Source organism: Hirundo rustica, chromosome 3, assembly GCF_015227805.2.
Source record: "Hirundo rustica isolate bHirRus1 chromosome 3, bHirRus1.pri.v3, whole genome shotgun sequence".
Classification (NCBI taxonomy): domain Eukaryota; kingdom Metazoa; phylum Chordata; class Aves; order Passeriformes; family Hirundinidae; genus Hirundo; species Hirundo rustica.
The window spans coordinates 87,005,927-87,030,882 of NC_053452.1; the positions used below are offsets into that span (position 1 = coordinate 87,005,927).

A 24,956-nucleotide genomic window follows, 5' to 3' on the forward strand; every position below is an offset into this window, starting at 1 on the left:
TCCTTGAAGTGGTGCCTAGGACTAAACCTCTTAGATGTCTAGGTGACTGCTTGAAGTTCACAGAGAATAAATTTCTTGATTTTGCCTATAAGATAGGTGCTGATGAGGTGTTTATATGCTCAGTAACAAGAGAAAGAATTATCATAATAGGGGCTTACACGTTCTCCTTTGGGTCCTCTGTCTCCTGGTCTCCCCACAGCACCCTGAAAAATGGTTTTTGAAAATAGAAATACTTATCAAGGTTTTGTTGTGTATCCATGTGTTAGTAGAACAGAAAGCAATTGTCTAAGATTAACAGCTGGGGCTTCTGTGAGCAATAAAATACACAAAAGCATGTTTTCTTACCGGAGGACCTGGCAATCCATCTTTTCCATTGATTCCCTAAGAAAAAAAAGTCAATACATTTATGTGTTTTAAAAATATAAAGAGTAAATCTCAGTGTTTTATGCTGTATCAGTAAAGGTTGCAGAAGCTGCAGAACCAGCAGTTTGGTTGCTACAATATAGAAATACAAAGAGCATCAAGATGTGCACCAAGTCTAATGATTATCCAACTTTAAATGACAAATTATGGGGAAATTTTGCCGATGTGGAATATTTGTGGACATGTACATGCCCCTTTTCATTCTCAGCTAGTCATAATACAACCATGGGAGAGATTTCTTTTATTCTAGATATATTCTCAGCCTTGGTGCTGAATTACCCTTCTGCTGTTACGGAGATTATGCCTTACTATTACATGTCCAGATTCATTCTTTGGTCTTTAGGACTTGTAGCATGGCACAATTTTGGTCTCCCGGGCTAAAGCTATTTCCTTCCCAAAAGAAGGTGTTCGCTTTCACAGCACCTGCTGGAAACTTTTCCAGGCCCACATTATCCTCCAGACTGGAATGTGGCATGATTTGAGAGTCCTAGCTGGTATGGGCCAAAATAATGTCAGAGAGTATATCAACAATTCTACAATGCCAGATAATCGTGAGATAAATGCTCTGGCAGTGTTTAATTTAGTAGGATATTTATGGATCTGCACATGTAGCAAACTCACAGCTGTTTCATTGAGTGAGAAAGGATGACTTGTATGAGCAGAGACATCAGGAATATTTCTTTCTCCTCATATACTGCAAAAGTGGAGTTTTGCACAGATTAGGCACCTTGGGCTAATTTGCTGCTGTAATTTGCTCTCTTCTTTCAAGGCAGAAGTGTAACGTGGAGCTGTGTTGACAGGCTGCAAAGATCTGCTGCTCATGTTCGTCCCCAAAACACCAAGGTTCAGGGGAGATAATGAGTCCTGCACTACCCTTGCTGAACCCCTTCTAGAATATAAACTAGGATTTTTAAACCAACTCAGACAGTGCTGACTACAGTGCTGTCACACTTTTACTACATAAAGGGAGTAGATTAGACAGCTCCTAAGTGAACATTAAATGCTTCAGCTGCAGTGTTGCATCACCTCTATACAGAAGAGTCTCAAAGTTTATCCAGTCATGAAGCACACGCTTCTCTATCTAAACTGAAACTGAGAACCTGTTCTGTCACCCCATCCTTTACTGACTCTGCTGAGTGTCTGGGTTCATACGCCCCCACAGAAAAAAGTACAAGAGGAAACTTTATGTCAACAAGATCCAAATGACCTTTGTAAGACCTTTAAAGGCAACATCTCAGTAACATTAACTATTGAAACACCACAATACCAGGAATTCTTTTTTGGATGGTTAATATTGAGCAGTGCAGCTCTCTGTGTTCTTCACATGTTACCCATGCTAACACAAAGCAAGATGTAATGTCTTTTGATAAACTAAAACACATCTTTTTGTAACAAAATCTATATTCAGTATAAAATTGCTTACTGGTTTTCCTTGTGGTCCCTCTGGACCAGGGAAGCCTATATCTCCTATAGGTCCTCTTTCACCCTAAGAAAGAAGAAAACACGCATGTAAATCTGCATGAAAAATCTTGCATTAGGTGTCTGAAATATTTGTTTGCTATTGCTTGTAAGAATCCAGAACTCAAATCTGTACTTACAGGTTCTCCTGGCAATCCTGGGGACCCAGGGGATCCTGGCCTTCCCTGCAAAAAGTGAATATTACAGATTAAAATTATTAGGAAGCCAAATAAAATTTTTTTCTGTATCCAAAATAAGAGACTGTATATATATATATAAAAGAGAAATATTCATGGTATTGTTCATTAACACTTTAAGAAAGGAAAAATAAATATTTTTCCCAGATTTTTGTTGTATTTAATGAACAGGCTCTTGCAATAAATGTTACTCAGCAGCTTGGTTTTGTTTACTCTTCCTGAATACTGAAACACTTTTATGAGATTTTCTTTTATGGCACCATGATTTCCACCTTGAGAAGTCATAAGTTTTTCAGTGTATATGTAAAATCAAAATTTTTTCCTTCGCGTAATTTTTAGTCCTGATTTTTTTCTTATGTGTGACTTTACTACTGGCTTAATGCCTTTTGCAAATTTTCTTCATGACCTTTATTGGCCACTTTTATTGTCATTTTATGTTCAGCCTGCCAGAATTCACAATCTTCTGTTATGGTACATTTAAATGCTGATTTAAAATGTCTCTTTTTTGTAGGATGCCTTCTTTTAACAACTTGAATCTACATTTCCTGAAAGTATCCTTGGACCAGATCCTCAGGTGACCTGTACAAGTGAGAGAACAAACTCATCCGCACCAGGGACAACTCTGGGAACAGCCGGACTGAGGGTTCGTGTTGAAATGGGCATTGGTGACAATGCTTGCAGGATCTCAGTCCAAGCTTCCCTGACAATCTCAGCAATCTCAGCAAAACACCAAAGTGAAAACAAGAGGTTTATATTCCCAAATGAGAAAAAGGATCCACTATTCAATCTAGGGAATAATTACAGGTAAGGAAGACAAATTCTCTTCCAGCAAGATATGTAGATATGTCTCAAATTCCTCCTGGACTACATTTGGAAAAACATTTGTCTTACATATCTACATATCTACTATTTTCTTGATTACAATTCCTTAGTATAAAATGCAAAAGCAAACAACTTATTTCAGGGGGTAATACTTTATTTCAGTGGATTTTATTAGAAATAAATATAGTCAACTGAATGCAACTCCATCAGTGAAGAAGGGACCTCATTAAATATTTCATATCCGACTTGAGAACTTGGGATGTATCCAGTGGGAAATTCATAGGAAATGCTTAACTGTGATCATTCTAACCAGCTACAGCATAATTGTTAACAGTATAAAATCTGTTTCAGAACAACAAACTTTGAAATTCTTACATCTGCTATAGAACCCAGAGAAAAACTTTTCCCCTTAAATGTACAATTCTTTTAGGAAAACCCAATGAAATTAGGCTACTTAAGATGATGTTCTTTCTCGGAACTCACAGAAAATAGACTAAATCAGTGGCTAATGGAAATGGGAGCGTGTAGACACCTACTTCTCTTTATTTCATGAAACACATATTTATAATTTAAACAGCTCTTGAATGTATTGGTAGTTGCTAAAATTTAATAATAAATCAATTTGCATATAAATAACTCCATATTGCCTCCTGAAATATGGATAAACTTTTTTATTAAACTGTGAATGCAATCTAGTATCTTCATTTCCTTTAGGAACACAAACAAATCATAATAATTTCAATTTATTATTAGTTACTTTTACTTTCACCTACAACGAAACTCCTCTATGACTTTCAGAAACTTCTCTGAATACCACATGTAAATAGCTGACAAAGCATTCCCTTAAAGCCAATGCTTGATCGACTTGATATGCAGATCCTTGGGGGTGGCAATAAATAACATTCATGAATTTAACTTTGTGATACAAAGATGCTCAGAAATTTGTGCATGCCCAGGAACACAAAAAATGTCTTTATCTATATTAAACAGAGGCAATGAGAAGAATCTCACATTTCTTAACTAAGCATATGCAGCTTCGAATTCCAGCTTTATCATGTATTCACCCCACTCACTCTTGTAATTTTAAAACTATTAAAATTGCTGTTAAAACTCTAATTTCTTCAGGGAAAACTCATAATCTTCATACCTGTGTATAAAGCACAAGCCAAGCACTGGTGTTCCACAGTGACTGAGAGCTCAGCACCTTGCTTGGCCTGTTTTTTCAGCTTCTAAAAACCCGAGTTTTCTTTAAAGAATATACGTACCGGTGTCCCTGATGCTCCCGGTGCACCAGCTGGTCCACGGTCACCCTGAAGAAAAGATAAATCTATGTTTAAACTACAACAATTAAACCAGAAATTTCTTGGTGGATTACCATTAAGACCCAAGGAAGTGAACTGAAAATGAGAACAAAAGCCAGGCTAAATGCTAATATTTATCTGTGCCACTGGCTCATTATACAGACTTGAGCAAGTAACCGAAATCCTTTGTTTAAGTTCTCCCATATAATGTTTCCCTTTGACTCTGTCAAAGCGGGAGGCCTCCCTTGAAAAGGGATGGAAAGTCCCTGACTTATCTCTAGTTCTCCAAATAATTATAATTTGTGGTCATGACAATGACCGAAACTTACACAAGGTAATTCACTTTCATATCAACATCCCTATATTTAAGATGCACCTTTCGAAGAAGTTTTTGCTTTCCTGCTAACCAGTCATCCATTTACTATAAGGCAACATCCTATGCTTGTGTCGTGGCCTTTCAGGGAAAGGGTTCTCGTTATAGCACGCAGCCACCTTCACCTATGCTTTAAGCTAGGACAGTATTGGGTTTTTGGCTGGAACTGATGAGTTACAGGCACAAATTCATCTTTGTCAACAGGACTGTAATCCAAAGCAGACAGATAGAGCTCAACGAGCGGCAAAACTCTACCCAGAGGTATTTACCCACTGCTGATGCATTGGTCTGCAACATTATGCTCTGTTACTGTAACATTGGTTTAAAATGTAAGAAAAAAATCAGGCTCCTCATTTCTAGATTTGTGTCAGAAAACCCCTGGCACTGCTGAAGCCATACTAACAGCAGAGTACTTTTCTGAGATGGGTTTACATTACCTGGAGCAGATGTACTAAACCTCTGTAAACATAGCTGCATAAGCCACGTTGTGTTCTGCATAAAAGCCCCAGGGAGTTTTGGGATTTTTGGTTTCTGTTTTTATAAGTAATGGTGGTTTGTGTCATCCTCATCGTTTAGTAGAGGTGTGCGATGATATTGCTGTTGATTAGAAACACTTAACTCCCTTACACGAAGTGTAACAGATGACAAAGTACGTCTGACCTCATGTTTGGAGGAAGCAGCTTACAGGACACAGCTCAGCCTGTCCTGCTCTGGAGGCTGGTGGTGGTCACTCAGCAAGGAACACAACATACACCTCTGGAACACCGCGTGGGGAGCGCTGAGTACCGGCAGCAGGCAGTGCTCATTGTCTGGAGCACTGCACTCTGCCCCAGTGGTTATTCTGGACCCAGAACTTACGGTATGTTCCCTATGTGCTGGCTATCATAGTGAACTAGAAATGCCTAACACTTCCCTTGCAACTTTTTTTTTTTTCCTCTTTTCAGGGTTATTCTGCTTCTCTCAGAAGCGTGGCTTGCAGCACAGCTGCACCAGACACTGTCAGCACAGTGGGACATTTTATCCAGAGGACATGACTTTCTTAAAGCAGCTCATGAAATTACAGCCAATGTTGTCTGTAGAAGATGGCATTCTGCTACACAGAGGAGCATCCTGGCTCTAAATAAAAACCTAGCAGGCACTATACTGTTGGGACTGGCAGGCTCTGAGATCTGTTCACTTTTTTGCACCACATATGTAAAAGTTTTACCAAATTTAGTTAAGCAAATGATATTTTTACTTTGGGAGAGGGCTAAACATTCACTCAGCTGTTTTTTTTGGTCTGTTGCATTGCTTATTCCCTTTATTTAATTCCTTTCTCTACTTCGTCTCAGTTTGACCTGTAATGTCTCTCTGTGTTTGTTCATTTTGAAATCAGACTAGTCTTTAATTGCTTGTAAGCTGTAGAATTCCAGAGAAAGAACCACCTCATGTCATTTAATCATCTGGTATAGATACCTACCTTAGAACTTGTCACTGACTGAGTAAGTAGGAGGAATGCATATTGAGAGGGAAACTTTTAATTTATATTTCTTTGTGATGAGAAATAAGTTTCAGCAAAGTACTTTTGCATGAAGTCATTTAATAGCATAATTCAAAAAGCTGAAAATAATTTCATTTGCAAAAAAATTTACTCTTTTTTCATCCTAAATTAGAAGATATGGGGAAAATCAAACGGGTTTTGCTGACAGAAAACACATTTAGAGATTTTTTTTATTTCTCTGCTGAATGTTTTGTACTTTGCTATATTTAGAAATGAATAGAAAAATCTTGACTTTTTTAACCTTTTATGATAAACTTTTCTTTAAATTCGTAACCAGCCTCCACAATTAGAAAGCAAAAGGCTGAGAACAAGACAGATGGACTGTAAATGTAAGATGGTGTCCAAGTGAGAACAAGAACCATACATAGCAAAATATTAACTATATTACTATCAAGTGGAGTAGTATTCTACCAATAATATTACAAGGCCTCCTACACACAATTTTCCACTTGTGGAAAATGAAATTTTATGTTTGGTGAGTACATTATTCACACCCATGCTAAAGCAAAAATGAAAAATATAAGTATGGAAAGATTTATCTCATAGAAACATTAACTTAAACAAAAAATAAAGCAAACAAGGCTTCAGAAAACATTTTGTTGCAGATAGTGGCTAGTAAGAAATCCCTTCTTCTTTTTAAATGTCCTACCTTTTCTCCTGGGAGTCCTTCCAGTCCTGGTAATCCCATTGGTCCTGGGTCTCCCTGTTTTTTATTTTTTTAAATAAAAGATTGCATATATTAGAATTTCTTTACTCAATAAGGAAAACGTTGAACAGCAAGCAACAGCAGATTATTTAACTTGAGATTACCAAAACAGCTAACCAGTTATTAGATAAACAGATTTTGCTGTGCTTCATTTTACTGATTTGCAAATGAAGCTTTTCCCAGAGGTTCTGTGTGAGTATTTGGCTCAATGGTTTTATTTTGATGAAAGATGTAATACAGAAGACTCTGCTCCAGTGCTCTTGCATGCCAAAGTCACCTCTGAAGCACCTGCAGGCAGCCTAGCCCTGGGGTGTAAGCATACACTGTCAACCAGAGAACCAACCTCCAAGCAATCCTGTGCTCTCTTCCCTAAAGAAAGATTACTCTGCAGCAAGGGACACACAGACTGGATCCCTGGGTAGGTCTTCAAGTTTTGGAGGAAAACTGTAAACATGCTCTGCTGGAAAAATCAGCTTAACATTTAGAGCAGAGTAGGAAGGTCCTTTTAATTATTTTTTGAAAGAAAATTGATAATTTAGCATGGACATTTAACCTACAGCCAACAATTCCAGTATTTCAGCAATTCTCAGTTAAATCAAAAGTTATGAGAAACTGCTGTGTGCATTTCCTGAAGTCTCTGACAGATCTCACTTTTCCCACCTAAACTGGCACTTGGCGTTTTCTGACCAGGACGGGGATGCAAATACAGAAAGATGTATTCAGCTTCCAGACATTATGGCAAAAAAAAAAAAAAAAAAGTCTTTGCGAATTTTTTTGAGGACAAATTATTAAACTGTTTTAGAAAACTGTCTTACAACTCCATGTTTTGCTGCTGAGAGGTTTTGGTTTGGGTTTCTTATCATTCTTCAGAGGTACCATGTGTCAAACTACTTCAGGAATTCTCTATCAAAACCAAAAAATACATACATACCACTGTTCCAGGATCCCCTTTTGGACCCTGCAAAAAAAAACCAAACAGACAAAGCAAGCTACATTTAAAGAACAGCTACACGATAAGATGGGTTTTGTAAATTACTGCATTACAAGTATACTTTGCTAATGCAGTGCATTTAGAATCGTTATTAATTCCAGCCCTCTCAGATGATTAATTCAGTACAAAATCTTAGTAATATTTTGGGTTTTATTTTGCTGTTCCAGAATACAGAGAAAGACAGCTCTGTTGCTCGGTGCCAGCCCCAAACTGATGTTACCAAAGAGACAATCATGTCAAAACAGAAATTGCATCTGCTGCTAAAAAGGAGGAGAATGTAAATCAGTGCACAGCATCTTTAGTTCCATGGAACCAAAGCAACATTGTCCAGCTGCCAGGTGCTGCATCTGCAATGTGAAAGACACCAGCCCTGTATTACTTTTCACAATATAATTCTTAGTTTTACATATTTTCCTGCACTGTAGCTGTATGTAGTGAATCAGTGACCAAACTCAAGTCAGAATTCATGAGCTTGTCATTTCTGGCACCAAATTTTGTCCACTACAAAACTGTGTCAATACTATACACTATACTATAAGTACAAAATTACACATTTTTAATATAAGAATACTTTCACTAAAAAGTCCAATACCAAACTATGTACCATTTCCTCAGCCTTTACTTGCTAGTATGAAATGATTGAATAAAAATAAACCACTCTCCAAAATGGCCTAAAACACTTGGCAAACATAAAATCACAGACTGCTACATCCCAATCACATCCTTATTTTTTTAATCTTTCACAATAAAATTCAAATTCCACGCAACTAACCCTCCCCTGTTTCTATGCCAATTAGCTACTAGAAATTAGATTTCTGGTTACACTTACCGGAGGTCCTGGTGGACCCGGATAACTTGCGACACTCACACCTCCCTGTAACAGCAAGTCTAAAAGTTGAGTTGGGCTAAAATTGGGTGGCCATTGAGAAAAAAAGCAATTAACATTAAAGAGAAATACCTGCAGTTTATATAAGCTGCTCATTCCATTTCTTTCATTGTAAGGCATACCCTTTAAAGCATAAAAACCAAGTAAGTGTCACTTATGAATTATAAAGGCAGAACTATTGCCCTGTTCAAGTCCTGTAGTTCAGCAAAGCTGTGGTATCCTTCTTGTTCTCAATTTGTAAAAGATTCCAGATTTCAGAAAAAACATAAGATACACGCCAACACAGCTTGGGACTTTTTCTTTTTTTAATTATAAAGCAAGAAACCTCTAAATAAGTGTACATAATTTATTATTATAATTATAATTCTCCAGAATAAATTTTGTGTTAGGTATTATTCCACTTAATTTAGAGTCCGGTGAACTCCACAGACTTTCCTTAGGTTGCCTGGGTTCTCAGGTATCCAATCTGCCAATTTTACTCTAATAATATTGGATACCAAGGTTAAGTAATTTAGTAGGTTTCTTAGAGGTTTAAGTGATCTGAACTTACTCAGTGATGACTTCAGAGAAAAAAAAAAAAAGGAATACGGACACGTTTTGAAAAAAGACACTGTTACCTTCCTGTAATATTAATTTTTATTAGATCAATACTCAGTTCTTTACATTTTGCCCACAAGTACATTTTTACTAATATAAATTCAAGATATAAAACAGAATGTCTCACCGGCGGCCCGGGTGGTCCAGGTTTCCCAGGAGAACCTTCACCACCCTAGTACAGCAAGAGATTGATGTAACTCATTTCCTGTAACTGGCAACATCTATTCCACATTCAAGCTATGATGACCATAATGACAATAAACAACAGATACAGCCAATGAGAGCAGGTAATATCAAGAATAAATTCTACTGCAATGTTCCTGCTTTAGCTTTAGGGAAGGCATGAATCATTACTTTGTACTAGTTTTTATTTTGTTAGTTACTTGCTGCTTTATGGGTAGTAACTTCCTTATGGCAAAATACCAGCAGTAACCTGGGTTGGGGAACATTTCATATGTACCAGGAGGGAGAGGAAGGGGAAAAAAAAAAAAGGAGTTGTTAATATGAATTTCTAAGCAACTGGCAGATAAAAGTTAACGTTCATTTTATGATTTGTATATTATTTTGCAGCAGCCAGTCCTCAGTTGATCATTCATATGTAAATAAAGAAGAGCTACAGTTTTATAAATTCAGTGTATTTAAAAACATGTTGAATATAAATTACGGTTTTGTTTAAAGAATCTTCCTTATTAAGAGATATAATGAATATCTTTTTGTTTTTTTACTGTAAAATATTCATCCATTGTTACCTGTATCTCTGGCCTGTTCTGCTGTTGTGTACTGAATTGACTATAAAAAGCACAGCTGCTGAGATTTTTCCTCAGCAGAATCATGGTGCCTGTGAATAGTAGAGAGCTGCAAAAGTTTCAGCAAAAAAGTTTCCCCAAAAGTCTTTTCAAAATGTCGTCACTACAATTCAGATAAATACACTGTATAATTTGGAACAAGTCTGTCAGAATTTTTCACTGGTTTTGGATCTTATTAAATGTATCTCAGTGAGACAGTTAAGTCACAAATTTAAAATTACTAAGGTGGCAAAAATCAAGCTTAGTGCTCAATGGCAATAATTAGCTTAGCAGAAAAATATAATTCTTACTAAACATTTATACTAGATAATTTTCAAATGGCCCTGCTAATTGTTAGAAACTGTGAGCCTCCCAAAAGTGGTTTGAAGAGCTTCATGGGGAATTAAAATCCTATTATTTTAGAAAGCACATTATGTGATCAATTCTCAAGTGTGTAGATGAAGGACAGATGAGAAATTTACTGGAGCTTTATTTCAGTTTACTTCATTACTCTTCAGCCATCTGACTTTTTCACTTTTAGAATGATGAGACATGAGCTATAGAGCAGGGGCTTCTCATTCCCACCTGTGTGTGACTTGTGAAGAAGGAACTATCAAAGACTTGTGTTTTGCATTCAGTTAGACAAAAAGGAAATAAATGGGGTAAATTTTTGTTACTGCAATCTGCAAGAAGATAACTTTCATTTGAATTTTATACTGAAATAATTTCTGAGCTTCACAAAATAGTTTTCATTCTTACTCATACCAAGGTTTTGTAGGGAATTAGCATCCCACATGTAGAAATGGCAGTGCTATGCCTGGAAAATTCCAGAGTACTACTGAAAGAAAAGCTGTTCTCATACACGAAATGTAGAACTTGTCCCAGAAAGTATTTTGCAGCAGTTTGTCTCTGCTGTATTGCACTGATCTGAGGTACCCAAGAAATGAATTTGACCTCTTAGTTATAATGGATATCAAGTTCCTGATAAGTACATAACATTTTGAAAAAAAGCAGTGCTAAGAGAGTGTAAATTGAGTATAAAGGAAGCTTATGCCTTTTTTTCAGAATAACTAACCCCCAATAACCTTCAGTGCTTGTACAATTCCTTTTGAGTACACTATTGGTAAAAGAATGAGAAGCACAGCAAGCAGCCTCTAGTCATATATACATCAGAAAAATAGTTTCACTTTCCTAAACCTTATGTAAGTGTTATACATAAAGAAAATTCTCTGTAACTTAAATATACCACAAGAAGTGCACTTCAAAATTTAAGCCCATATGCACAGCGCTGCTTAGGGAAAGTACTTGTAGTGGAACACAAATAAAAATTTGAATTGTATGCCACATTCTTGTTATACTCTTGCACTTGCTTAAAAAACCCCCCAAACACAGTGTAATGGGATTGCAAAACCTTCACAGACCATCACCATGAATAAAAAGAAGGAATACCTTTTCTCCTTTTGCTCCAGCTGGACCAGGATGTCCAGGTCTTCCTGGGACTCCCTGCACAACATAGAATTGTTTATATAAGACAGGAAAAAATGAAACACAGTATTTTTGCAGTGTCACTATGTTTTTAGAACATGCTTTTTGGAGGTAATTTAAACCTAGATATACTTCTCCTTCAGGTTTAAATATTTCTCTTCTCTTTGATACAACAGCAGTGTCCTCCTGGTAAGTCCTTTGAAGGGTAAAACTTGTGTTCACTGTTGCATTTTCACCTTGGCAAACTAAATGTGGTGACCCTAACTGGCACGCCTTGATACAGATGAGAATCACATTTTACTGCTAAATGCCAGTTTATGTATTCCACATTAAACTTCTTAAATGTGCTACAATTTTTGAGAGAAGTATTAGTATTGTCATGAAACCTAGGAATGAACAATGATCATACTAACTAATGTGATTCCATCCCATATGTAGAAAAGAATATTTGAAAAAATTTCACAGAGGACTTTTCCCAATAATACCAACAATTTTAATGATATATTTCAGTGTCTTTAAATATTGTCAGCTTCTTCTAATTCTTTGGCTTTGAATTGAGAAACCAAGGAATTACTTTGCTTTAGCACTAGGGTTTTTTTCAGAATGACTAGCAGGAATTATTTTTAGATTTTATTACTAACATGATTCTAACTTGGGTAAAAATACATAATTCATTGCAAGTTTGCACATCATAAATCATGTAACCTCACAGATTCTCTAGTAATGTCAAAACTTCAAATCTATTTAAGTTCCATAAACTTTGAGTCCAGACGATTATGGTATTTTCAGTAACATCAACACCAGTACAGTTTACTTTACTAGAGCCAGAATGGGTAAGATTTTATTATTACCCTCCTAAAATATGAAAAAAAAGACTAGAAACCAGGCAGTTATAGCAACCCCTACAGAAATAAATTAGATCACGGGTGATACCACACACTTACAGATGGGCCACTGGGTCCTGGTATACCTGGCAGTCCAGGAGCACCTTGAAGACCCTGGAAATTAAAAGAGCACATGTCTAGTTCCTCTTCCACTTACACTTCAAAAATACTTCTATTGAGCATGTCCAGCAGTACTATACCTGCATTAGAGAGCATTTTCTTCTAAAATGTAGGTTATTTTTGGTAACGGCTAAAAAAATAACCACCCCACCAGGTAGGGAAGAGAACCATGTTATCATTGAACCAGGCTAAAAACAACTTCTTGCTTGAGTGAAAAACACCACTTGTCCTTCAGCTTTTCATGTTTTTGGCCTATGTTTTGTAAACAGTTTTGTCTATAGTTGTGCAGATAAGAACAGACCTCAAACTTTTCCTTAGAGATTAATTTTCTAGTTTTTTCTATTAAAAGGCTTTTTTTTTTTTTTTTTTTTTTTTTTTTTTTTTCTTTTCTTTTCTTTTCTTTTCTTTTCTTTTTTTTCTGGTGAGAAGATATTTACTCAGGCTTCTCAATATTACCTGATGCTATCTAAATGAAATTATACTTTCTGCCTCATTTTTGGTTTGGATTTTTGGTAACTGAACATGACATTTTACACAGTATTTAATCTGCTTTCCTGTTTGTATTCTATTCCTTTGAAAATCAATGGACTCTAGTATCCACTTACTAAACAGACAGCTGTGCAACTCACCACAGTGGATAGAGGTGGGATTTGAGATAAGCCTGTATGTCACTGAGCGTCTTTCCTCCACCACACCAGGCTTAAGTGCAATTTTAGACATGTGAAAGTCATATACTAATGAGAGCTAATGCTCTTGGTTCTCCCAATAATCCACAAAGAGAAACAGATTCTTCCAAGCAGTGATTAATTTCATCTGTCCATCCTTTGACAAAAATAATTCACTCAGAGAAGGTGTATTTCTCATTTGAAATGCAGTGTTTAAGAAGGAATGGCTAAGGAGGCAGCCTGGAAAGTCACAGAGGTCAGGAACCCTGAAATAGGTGCTCTGAGGGAGAGACTGAAGGAAAAATTTCAGAGAGAAATAAATCAGCAAAAATGTAGAGATGGAGTGACATTGATTTTCTTCTCTTGCTCCCACACACAGAGGACATTGATCCGCCTCCGCAGCTTTTCACAGTGGCAAGGTAACTGCTAATGTGCTCTCTGTTCCTTTTGAACTCCTTTACTCTGATGGTACATTTACATGAAAAATTAATATGAAACCAAAGGAACATTTTCTGCAATTCTTACAACTGATATTAAAAAAACCCTCCCCCGAAAAAAAGAAGTGCTTTGAAAATGAAGATAACAAGTTCAACAAAGATTAAAAGGGCAATTGGAAAGCATATGGAAGTTAATGAGCATATTTCAAAGGGCTTCAGATGGGCTTCTCTTCTCATTTATTCCCATTCCAACAAAATAATAAAAATAAAAAATTTAAATTTTGTAAAAGAAGTTACTTTTAAAACATTTCCCTATATGTTTCTGAAAAAAATATTCACATGCACCCTCACCATGTCATAATCAAAAAGCTGCTGCAAAACATTGAAAATATAAGAGCTAAGGCAGCTCACCAGCTCTCAAATAGTGAAGAAATAGTTGAATAACTTATTTATTAACACAGCATTAATGAAAAATATACAATAAATTTTATCTAGACGCCTTTAAAAAATCTGCCAGTCATAAACTTGCTGTTACTTTATTACCTTCTTAATTCCTTGCAATATCTTATTTATGTCTCAGCAGTTTATTAGTATTTGAATTTTTTAAATTTTTTTGCTAATGTTTCATCCTACTAGGGTTGATGGGTAGAATATCCAACATGACACACAAAGTATGTGTTACTTTCACAGTAAAATTCTGAATAAAATTTGCTTATGGCTGCCCCATCCTTTTACGGAATATGTTCTGAATTCCACCTGTCTTAGGTTGTAATGCAAGATGTTACCAAAAGTATGTATTCTATTACTGGCTGTTAAAACCAGGTGGGGCAGTGTTTTCATCTCTTCCACAACCCATCTTCCCTCCAGGGGGATATCTTCTGTTAATGGGCCATTAAGGTTCACTGCATGACAGATACAATTACATCATCCCATTGTGAGATGCTCCACCCAATGGGAGGAGCCAAGCATTCCTACCTGGATAAAAACTGAGATTCAGAACACCAGGACAGCCTGCTTCCACTGGATTTCCCAGAGGAAAACTGGACCCATCTTGCCACCACTGGACCTTCAGAGGAAAACTACACCCTTCTACATTGCTTCAAGACAGATCATATCTGTTAACTTCAGGAGGACAGTAGCCACAATTTTAATTTGGACTGCTACCAGCACCCTAATGAACAGGGTGTCAGGTTGTATTCTGACTCTGTCAGTGTTTTTTTGTTTGCTTTTTTTTCTTTTTTTGTACTATGTGGACCTGATATTTCTAAATCTAAAAGATTTTAGCCTGCTTGCAGCTGCTAGCTTCCTCCTAAGGGAAAATTTCTCAAGAAAGCTTCTTCTCAAAAGAATCTTGGCAAAAAAACTATCCTTTCTCAAAACAATCTTTCTCCAAGTGGTGTTTTGCTGTTTCTCTAGTTTAACCAATGGGATTAGAGAGGTGTCGCTCCTGTTCACCAGTCATGTTAAATCTGTATCGGAACACCATATAAAAGGTGGTAAGAATTAGACAATAAAGCCTTCTATACTCTTTGCCTTCTGAAATATTTAGGGTTTAGGGACACTTATCTTTCTTTTGTGTCCTACAATGACAGTACTACTGCATTTTTATTTTAATTTTCCTAGTAAAGAACTGTTATTCCTATTCCCACATCTCTGCCTGAGAGCCCTCAATTTCAAAATTATAATAATTCAGAGGGAGGGGGTTTACATTCTCCATTTTAAGGGAGGCTCCTGCCTTCTGTAACTGACGCCTGTCTTTCCAAACCAAGACACACCTCAGGAGGCACTTGCTTCTATAAGAAGCAAAGACTTAATGAGCTCTATGTATCACGTAAAACCAAAGAAAAAATAAGCATGATACTTTAGGCAGACAACATGCTCAATTCTGGGGCAAAACAGTAGCAGGAGCTGCATCTATTTTTTCCACATATAACTGCTTACTTTTGTAAGCCAAGGATGAACACTTTTTTTTTTTTTGAAAACTATTTTCTCATTCTACTACTCTACAAAAATTCTTAAGATATCATGGCCTTAGTGCCGAAGTAATGTGAAATGTTTACAAAGAACTGCAACACCCCCCCCAATCAATACACTCAAAATTCCTTTTGTACTTTATAGGTGCTGTGTCTTCTAACCAGCACCCCTAAATTAAAAGAGAGTAGTATGTGTTTAATCGCAATTAAATATTTTGGAGTTTCAGAGCGTTCACCACATACTTATTAATGGGCTACTTATTTTTACTCCTCAGTTGACTAAGACCACTAAAAATTTATTTATTTATCCAGATTAATTTGCTTAATAGCTTCTGTTGTGATTTTTTTTTTTTTCCCCCACTGATATTGCTCTTGAAATCTTAACTGCCAATATTTCAATTCAAAATGAAAGCTATAGCAGCTATTTTGGATTTGGCACCACCGGTCATTTGGCTTTTTTTCCCTTCTCCATAAAGAAATAAAAATAACTCTAAGATTGTAACATAAGATGCAAAATCCTGTAAATACTTTACATTCAGCCTCCTCAAATATTTTTCAGTTTCCACTTAATTGTAGTTGCTGCTATTACTGTTCAAGTCAGATTATTTGCTTAATGGAAAGTTTTCAAAAGTGAATTCTAAAAGGGAACCAACAAAATGAAAGCAAATATGTTATATACATGATGTATTTTCTGAAAATATTTCGCATTAGCCTGTTTATTGAACTATCCTATATCCTTTAAAATTAGCATGTAAGTATATGTGAGGCTTTAAAACATACAAATGAGCAAAAATTCACAGAAGAAAATGAAATAGACGTTATTTTATTGAATAATAACATTCAATCTCTTTGAAAAATTAGAATCAAGGGCTATTTATAGCACTACATTACTACCTCAGCAGTTTTAAAGAACTAAACATTATGTGCATTTCATTTTCAGTCTAGGTCTTTACTCAGGTTCAGATAAGAAATTAAATCATTTTACCTCATCGCCCTTTTCTCCTGCAAGCCCAGGAAATCCACGTTCACCTTTGTTTCCCTGTGAAAACATAACATTCAAACAAATATTTTTTTATTAGAGAACAAATTCCATGCTCTTTAGGGCATTTTATAACCCACATTCAATATATGCTAGCAGGATGCCTTCACAGCCATAGTGCCTAAAAGATAAAGCAAAGGCTCAAAACTATCTGAAAGTTTTCAAATATACCTGCCAGGAAGGTGAAAGAAAATGAGTGGTTTGTACCTGGGAGGCAAAATTCTCATAAGACCTTAAGATGGAGATATTAAAGAGTTTGAATGCTTGCTGAAACAGAGAAAGTTCAGCTCTATGGAATTAGTCTCAATGACAGGAGATATCTAAATGTCAAACCATGTGGCTTTTTATCCAATTCCAGTGAAGGATATTGATTGATGTCAGTGAAACTTCAAGTCCCAGGGAAATGGCTGTGTTACTCCCATGGGAAATGGGTACAAAGGCACAGAGTGGTCCAGCTGTGTTGCACACTTGAGGGAGACATGGGAAATTTGCCTGTTCACTGCAGGATTATTGTGTGACTAACTCACCTATAATGACTCTATAGATAGCAAGGCACTCCTGGGCAGTCAGATCTGACCCAGCTTTAATAGAGGCATGACACAGAAAAGCTATCCAGGCCTGGGACTCAACTTAGGCTACTTTGCTCACTCAGCCTAGAGAAAAGGCAAACTGACACATGAAGACACCTGAAACATAAAAATTATTTGAACCTGTAGGCTGCTCAATGCCACAGGCATAGGGATCAGACAAAGAAGCCAAGTCTCGCAAAGGTAAGAAACTGGCCCTCTGCTTTTAACAAGAAACAAAGCAATGAAAAGTACACTCTTCAAAACTTACTTTTGGTCCTTCTCTACCAGGAATGCCTGGAGGACCTCTTGTGCCAGGATCACCCTGTAGAGCAGACAGAAAATGAAATGACTTATAAATACTTTTATGACATAGATCTGATTCATGCAGACCTATGCACACTGTTTCCTCCCCGCCTTTCTGACCAGCCCTTCATTTTACTCCAAAGCCTTCTCTTCAGTCTTTGCCCTCCTCTAAACCATACACTTGTTCAGAGAGACTTCCTTGTTTTCCTCCCCATCTCTTACATTCTCTACTCAAATCGTGCTAACACACTTGTAGCTTAATTTTGGATAGTCCCAGACACACCTGTGTTTAGGTTTGAACATCTTCCTTTTAAAGATTAATTAGAGATGAAGGTTACTAGTTACTCTCTCCAGCCTCAAATCTGTAGTTATTTAAAAGTAAATGACCCGTGCATTGCTGAGAGAAGCATTTGTCAGCTAAATTGCAGTCATATAGAAGTGGCAACCACAAAATGCCGAGAAATGAAGAATGAAGCATAAAGAATCAGCAAGAGAGAGAGCTCTGACAAGAAGAGCATGTACAGCAGAAAGACAGTACAATTACAAACAGAAAGACCTAAAATAAATCAGACCTGGAAATGAGAAAGTCAATAAGCCCTAAGCACATGTATTAATAAAGGACAGTAGAAATGATGTGTGCTTTTCATATTGAAATACTCCTGAGAACAATTTTCATTTCAGAATATTGCAGAACACTCCAATTTTCATTATTTTTCAAAATATTATCTTAGAAATTCTATTTTCCCCATTTGGTATATTACTGAAATTAATGCTACAAAGTAAAGTGGAGAACAAGGTATATTTGTAGCAATTCATACTGTGGGCTGCATGTGCTGAATAGGCACTTGCTCGCTACTACCTTACATGCTGTTAAAACACTATTTTGCAAAATTTCTAGAAAATACATTTCTTTAGTATTAAAGAAAAAAAAAACAAACAAAAATCAACAACAAAAAAATCACAATACTATTTTAGACTAGCCCTGCAAGTCAGAACTGAGCCTATAGAAGATCTCAAGTGCATGTGTTCATTTAAAAATCATGTTTATAGCAAAAAAAGACATTTAATCTCTAAAAAATTTACCTTCAGTATAGCACCCATGTCTCCCACAAGTGGAAGTGCCACCTGAAATTAAAAAAGGCATCTGAAGTTAATGTTTTACAAAGCACTACTAATTCTGATGAGTTTTCATAGCTTCTAAACTTTATATTGTTACACATAGAGCTGATTATGTATATATGTTGGTTGAGGCTACTTTTTAATGAAAACTCAAAAGAAAAAACAGGTTTTCAGATATAAATTAAATATCACAGTCTATACAACCTATCAATTGTAATTCTGTACAACCTATTAATTGTGATTCTTCATTACAAGCATAATGAAATTTCTCAAACCATGGCACCAGCATAACTCCTGAACATATGAATATTGTTTCTGTAGCACATCAGCAACAAGTTAATATTGCTGGAATGTCTCGTATTCTCATCTGATTATCTTCAATTGTTTTCCTCCTCCTTTTTCCTAGGCTTTGGCTCTACTGTGAACTTTAGTACAAATTCTGGAGATGCCAAAGCTTACTTCAATAAATTAGACACTGGAAATAATCCAGCTACAGCAACATAATCAACATATGTAATATTTTTTCCTGCCTTTAAATATTAATAATTAGTGTGTAACTCCTTGGTGCCACCGCTGAATTGCTACCAATACTAAAGCTGACCCAAATGAAAATCAATCAGTGGATCTATACTGTACTGAAACAGATCCCAGATTTCTAAGACCTGCCATTAAACTTATATTTAAAGACTCCCTGTTAAAAACTCATTGCCCTGGTTATCATCATTCACAGACTCTCCAATTAGTAATTATCATTTTGTCTGGCAATTGCTAAATTAAAATTCATATCAATCCTGGGTATACTGTAAAATTAGACATATTCAAAATAAGGTAACTGGTTTTGTTCAGTCTATTTCAATTCTTTCCATCTTGAAAAAGAGGGAAAAAAAATATAAGCACTTTTTTAGCATATTCCAAAGACTGCCAGTTAAAAATAATGAGTGTCAAAGATCAGCTCAAGAGACACACTGCTGAACATAATTAACCAGAAATATAAACAGGAGTACATCATCTATAGGGTGGCATAACCACCTTTGAAAGCACACTGAGTTGTTTTTTAGGGGGAGACAACACCACCTAGCATAACTTGAGGACATAGTTATGTAAGGTGTGAGTCCATCCTCTGCACAGAGGTAAACTGTACATAGACAGGATCAGCTGCTCTTAAAAACTTGTGACAAGACTTGCAAACAAAAACCTACATGGCCTGACTTTTCACCCTTCCCCTTATGACATTTTTTCAGCTAGGCAGGCTGTTACCATATCACCTGTTGGTCTTCATACTGGACTAGAAGTGTAATTTCCCTAGTCTCTCCTCTTTTCTAATTTTCTTATTTTATCTGCTCTATCAATGAATGGCACAGAACCCCAAACCCTCAGTGTGAAAGGGTCCTAACCGCAGCTGCAAAGGGCACACATGTATGAGAGCAAGCTGACTGTGTTTGTGCCACACAGCTCCTCCCCTCTGTGTGTAAGGCAAGTCCAGCCTGACTGCAAACACACTCTCTAGAGCCATAAATCTGTGTGTTGATCTCTGAGTAAGTGTATGATTTATGCTGTGTTTTTGAAAATATTAAAACAGCCTTAATTCTGCAGATTCGCTCCTGCTTGCTACATCTACCTTGAAAAACTGCTCTTTCCAAAGAGAAGATTATTTCAAGAGAGCAAAATTATCCTGTTTGTGAGTTTTACCATTTAGACCTGTCTGTTTAATAGCAGCATCAAATATTTTACTTACATTTATTTTACAATGAACTGTGCCTTCCAGACTTACTCTACTTATGGATTTTGGTTTTCCTTATTAAGCACTTTATCCTCATTTGTCCTGAGTTAAATCTTGTTGACTTCATACAGCCTCTGAATTTTGATTACATCTTCAAAAAGCAAGCAATCTTTTCCACTCCAGAGTTTTATCTACTTACCCAAATCAAATTATATCACTGACAAGAACTGAGCACGGGAGAGACCTCTCTTTTCAAGTTTGACAATAATCTGCTGAGAGACACTCAGATCCATGATTCTTGATAAGCATTAACTACATGGTAACTAATTCTAAGCATTTTTTCTTGCTTAAAGAAACACCATGAAGACAGTTTTGGTTTTATTGAGGCCAAGGTACATAACAGGGCTGTTTTCCTGTCTTTCTCAAGTAAGTATTTCTACTTTACCTTCATATCGCTGGTTCTGCTAGACTTGCTATGCTATCTCACCTCATATAAATTTAAAATATTTGCCCCAAAGCAAATGCAAAAGCTTTCCCTGTATACATACAGGATCACCTGGAGGGCCTGGTAGTCCTGGCTTTCCATCTCTTCCTGGAGTGCCCTAGAAACAAATGTAAAACTTGATAGCCTTAAATCATTGATGAGGTACACATTACTTTTTCTTTCATATATATAATACTGTAACTTACATTAATACCAGGGGTACCTGGAGCTCCTGGTAATCCTGGAGGTCCCCTAGGGCCCTAAGAGCATGAAAGGTCATTTAGGATATAAGAATACTTTTCCTGCAGAATTCTTAAAATAAATTAATGTATTTTTCTATTAAGAAGAAAACTTATACCCTACCTGCACACCTGATGATCCAGTTGGACCTACAGGACCCTGTAAGAAAACTCCAAATAATCAGTAGTTACACCTTCTTGGATTAGAGAGATGAACTTCATTTAAAAATGATAAATGTGGGATATTTGTGCAGTTTTCACTTTGAGAAAGGCTTGCTTTAAGGTTTGGCTTTAAATGCAAATGTAATTTTGCCAAAGTTACAGACCTCAAGACTTTGTGAATAGCCATTTTTCAGGGCAAGCATTTCAAAAAATTAAAGATCTGTGGTAAAACTTGGTATCTTAGCAAGAACATTAATAAAGACAGCTAGTTAGCAGTTGCATAAAACCAGAAAAATGAGCTATAAATGGGTAATTTTTAAAATCCAGATTTGAAAATATTGCAACTGAAAAAAAATACCTTTAAGTATTATTATTTTAGATTAAGATATTCTGGGTGAATGTCAAGTCACCTTTCACAAATACTTTCAACTGAAGAGAGATTGCCTCAGTCACTGGAGTAAAACTCCTGCAATAACATGTACCATCTACCAGGTACACCATCAACATCAGCAAATTTTTTACTGAATACTCTGAAGACACTGCAGGTGGCTTTATTTAAAGGCATTAAAAAGAAAGAAACCTGGGAAACAAGCTGAATAATTGAAACAGTTATTGCTCTACAAATTATTCTCTATGAATGCTTTAGAAGTCTGTGTCAAGTTGCTTCATTTTTGAACTTAAACTGCACAGCAACCCTTGAAGCAAACTGGGAGTTGGGAGACAGGCCAGAAGGGAGTTCATGGCTTTTTGTTATGCTTTGTTTGCTTATTGCAGTTGCTCAGCGATGGACAGTGAAAAGCCCAAATTCTGGGTGTTGGTTTACTTACTGGTGATCCCTGAATGCCTATTCCAGGGGGCCCCATCTCCCCAGGTGCTCCCTGTACACCAGGTAGTCCTCTTTCTCCCTGTGAAAGGTACAAGGCTTTCCATCACAACAGCTCTGAAAATGAAAACTACCATATTATCTTTTAAAAAATATTTTTGGAAACAGAAATAACATATTTTGCGTACCTTTGGCCCCCTTGGACCTGGGTTTCCAGGAACACCAGTGGGACCCTAAAAGAAACCCAAAACAAAACACGAAAAAAACGAAGAAAAAACCCAAATTATGTTTTAAAATCCAGGAGACTAGATGAATTTAATGGCCAAAATCAGCCAGCCCTTAGAAATAAACTATGACAAGTTTATATGTCTTCCTTGTTAGTGCCAATGTCACTAGGATCACGTGTGATAACTTATACTATTTCTAGACTGTATTTTAGTGCACTTATAATATATGTAAAATATACATCCACTTTGAAAAGACAATAAAAAATACTTGCTTTGTGGCTTTAAACTGGAAGTGACTAAGTTTAGATCAGGCATTAGGAAGGAATTCTCTACTGTGAGGATGATGAGGCACTACAGCAGGTTGCTGAGGAAGTTGCAGATGCCTCATCCCTGGAAGCTTGGATGGCAACTTGCTCTAGTGAGAGATGTCCCTCCCCACAGCAGGGAGTTGGAACCAGGTATCTTTATGGTATCTTCCAGAGCAAACTATTCTGTGATTTCTTTCATTGCACAGTGAGAATTCTTTCCCAGTTGCCCCTGCAGAATATAAAGTCAGGAAAGTCTTTTCAGATTATGAACTTACTGGTGCTCCAGGCAGACTTGTTCCAGGAGGCCCCATATCGCCTTTTGGACCTGGATGTCCAGGTGGTCCCATAATTCCACCAGGGTCACCCTACAAAATGAATTCGAACCACTAGTTGAAATGTGAAAATTTTCCCCTATTAAAAAAACCCTCTAAATATTATCAATTTTATCATAGAAAGTGCCAGTACTTTGAGAAGGTATAGAGAAGAAAAAATATCCTCATATTTTCCTTCAAAAAGTTACAGAATTGGAGACATGGATCATTTAACCATTAATAATAACTAGCATTCTCTTCGTTTTCCATGCTTGCAATGCATCTGATCCACATTTCTTGTTCCCCAGGCTCCTAATATGCAGGTTGTCATTAAGATCTGCCAACTAATTCACAGCAACAGCTGAAACAACAGCTGTCTCTCACCAGTTACCAACCACTAGTGCTAAAGCCGGGGCCTTCAGTGTATTCCTCTTTACATATCTGTTCCTTATTTCAATACATGCAGTGTCTCTTGTTCCATATCTCTAAATTCCTGCTGCTTATGCAGTAAAATTGTGCCTTTTATTATGCTGTCTTCTTGTCTTTTGCAGGCTCCTGCAACATCTTGTGTGATTCTTTCTGAATCCACCATTCACCATTTTGCAAGATGAGTACATTTTTGTCCTAGTTCCAGTTATTTTCTTTGTCTTTCTTTCAGCTCACTTCTTCAGACTGGAGTTTACTGGTTTCCCTTGTACTCCACAATGTATAAATACCAAAACACATTACATAGCTCAGGGCACACTTTTATATCCTCTTTTTTCTCCTTCTTTACATTCAGTACATACACACATAATTTTTAGCTCTTGCTGACACAGCTGAATTCTACCTAAGGGATTTCTATACAGCAAAATACAATTGTCCTAAGGATATCCAGCCTTGGCTTGCATCTGAGCCAGTGTAGCTGCCCTAGAGCTGTGCCAAGATGAGTATGTCTGACTGTGAAGTGGGATTTTACACACTAGTCTGGGTAGGACACTACACTGCAAGGGTTGTTCTGTAGTCAGGACCTGAACTGACATTTCTGCACAGCACAGATTTAATGTAAGGGCACAGTCCAACCTCTTTGAAATATTACTTAAATTATTCATCTAAAGAGCAACTGGGTTGCCAAACCGGTCTGAACCATCTCCAAAAGCAGAGATGTTTCTTCTCCAAGACACAGGGGGTTGCTGCTGGTACATTTTAAAATCACTTCATACAGCAGCCACACAGATGCACTATAGAAGAACAGAAGGTCACCCTTGAAGTGAAAATTTAAAATGCTTTAACATATCAAGTTTAATTAAGAACACTTAAAACATACCTTGTCTCCTTTAATTCCTGGGTTTCCTGGTACCCCAGGATCTCCTGGTAAGCCCTGGAATTAATAAAAATATAACTGTATGTTTTTATAGCTATTCCCTTCATGGTTATATAAAAAACAGATGAAAATTACTTTACACTGGAATATTTATTGTGCATTAGTATTGACCCCAAATGTTAAAGACTATAAGTTAATGAAGGCTTCCTTAATTAAACAAAGAAATCATTTTTCTTTAAGTTAAAATGTAATAATCAAGATTATTTTCTGGACCCTACTGGGGACAATGGCAGACACCAAAAGGTCTATTTCTTATATTTCAAAGTAATTCCAAGACTTGAAAATCAACTGTTTCTTCAAGGAAGGCAGTAGCACATAAAAATTTGAATTTTAAGTATGTCTCATCTTTTTTGCCCATGGAGGGCTGCAGGATTTCCTGTACAAGTTAATTATTCAAACGGGTATCTTAAAAGCCTCAAGGAATTCTTCACATTAGTTAATCCAACAAATCCCTTTAAATGTTTTAGATATGTAATGGCCAGTCAAACATTTTTAGTAAATAAAGTATGTTCCAGCCTTTTAATTTGTCTAAATCTTCTCATTTCACATTTTGATTTTAACTTCAGTATTTTCCCTTGTCCTTTTCATGAAGGATTTTTTATAAATGCAGAGAAATGAAGATAAAATGAAAAAGATTAAAATATAA

At 36.5% G+C, this 24,956-nt stretch overlaps 1 protein-coding gene across 12 annotated transcripts in view; it reads right to left on the bottom strand.

The window, feature by feature from the left end:
* The window catches only part of COL19A1 (collagen type XIX alpha 1 chain), a 188,530-nt gene that overhangs the window by 20,633 nt on the left and 142,941 nt on the right, over positions 1-24,956 (bottom strand). For 11 of the 12 annotated variants that reach the window (XM_040060807.2, XM_040060803.2, XM_040060804.2 and 8 more), the window contains 22 exons: positions 24,254-24,307; positions 22,912-23,001; positions 22,290-22,334; positions 22,106-22,183; positions 21,241-21,276; positions 21,084-21,137; positions 20,942-20,995; positions 18,638-18,679; positions 17,520-17,573; positions 16,629-16,682; positions 12,509-12,562; positions 11,529-11,582; positions 9,422-9,466; positions 8,770-8,820; positions 8,641-8,685; positions 7,752-7,778; positions 6,764-6,817; positions 4,166-4,210; positions 2,022-2,066; positions 1,847-1,909; positions 346-381; positions 159-203 (listed from right to left, as the gene is read on the bottom strand). In XM_040060807.2, coding sequence (XP_039916741.1) covers positions 159-203; positions 346-381; positions 1,847-1,909; positions 2,022-2,066; positions 4,166-4,210; positions 6,764-6,817; positions 7,752-7,778; positions 8,641-8,685; positions 8,770-8,820; positions 9,422-9,466; positions 11,529-11,582; positions 12,509-12,562; positions 16,629-16,682; positions 17,520-17,573; positions 18,638-18,679; positions 20,942-20,995; positions 21,084-21,137; positions 21,241-21,276; positions 22,106-22,183; positions 22,290-22,334; positions 22,912-23,001; positions 24,254-24,307 — 1,125 coding nt within the window. The remainder of the gene's footprint in view (positions 1-158; positions 204-345; positions 382-1,846; positions 1,910-2,021; positions 2,067-4,165; positions 4,211-6,763; positions 6,818-7,751; positions 7,779-8,640; positions 8,686-8,769; positions 8,821-9,421; positions 9,467-11,528; positions 11,583-12,508; positions 12,563-16,628; positions 16,683-17,519; positions 17,574-18,637; positions 18,680-20,941; positions 20,996-21,083; positions 21,138-21,240; positions 21,277-22,105; positions 22,184-22,289; positions 22,335-22,911; positions 23,002-24,253; positions 24,308-24,956) is intronic. The other variant, XM_040060802.2, reaches the window with a different exon arrangement.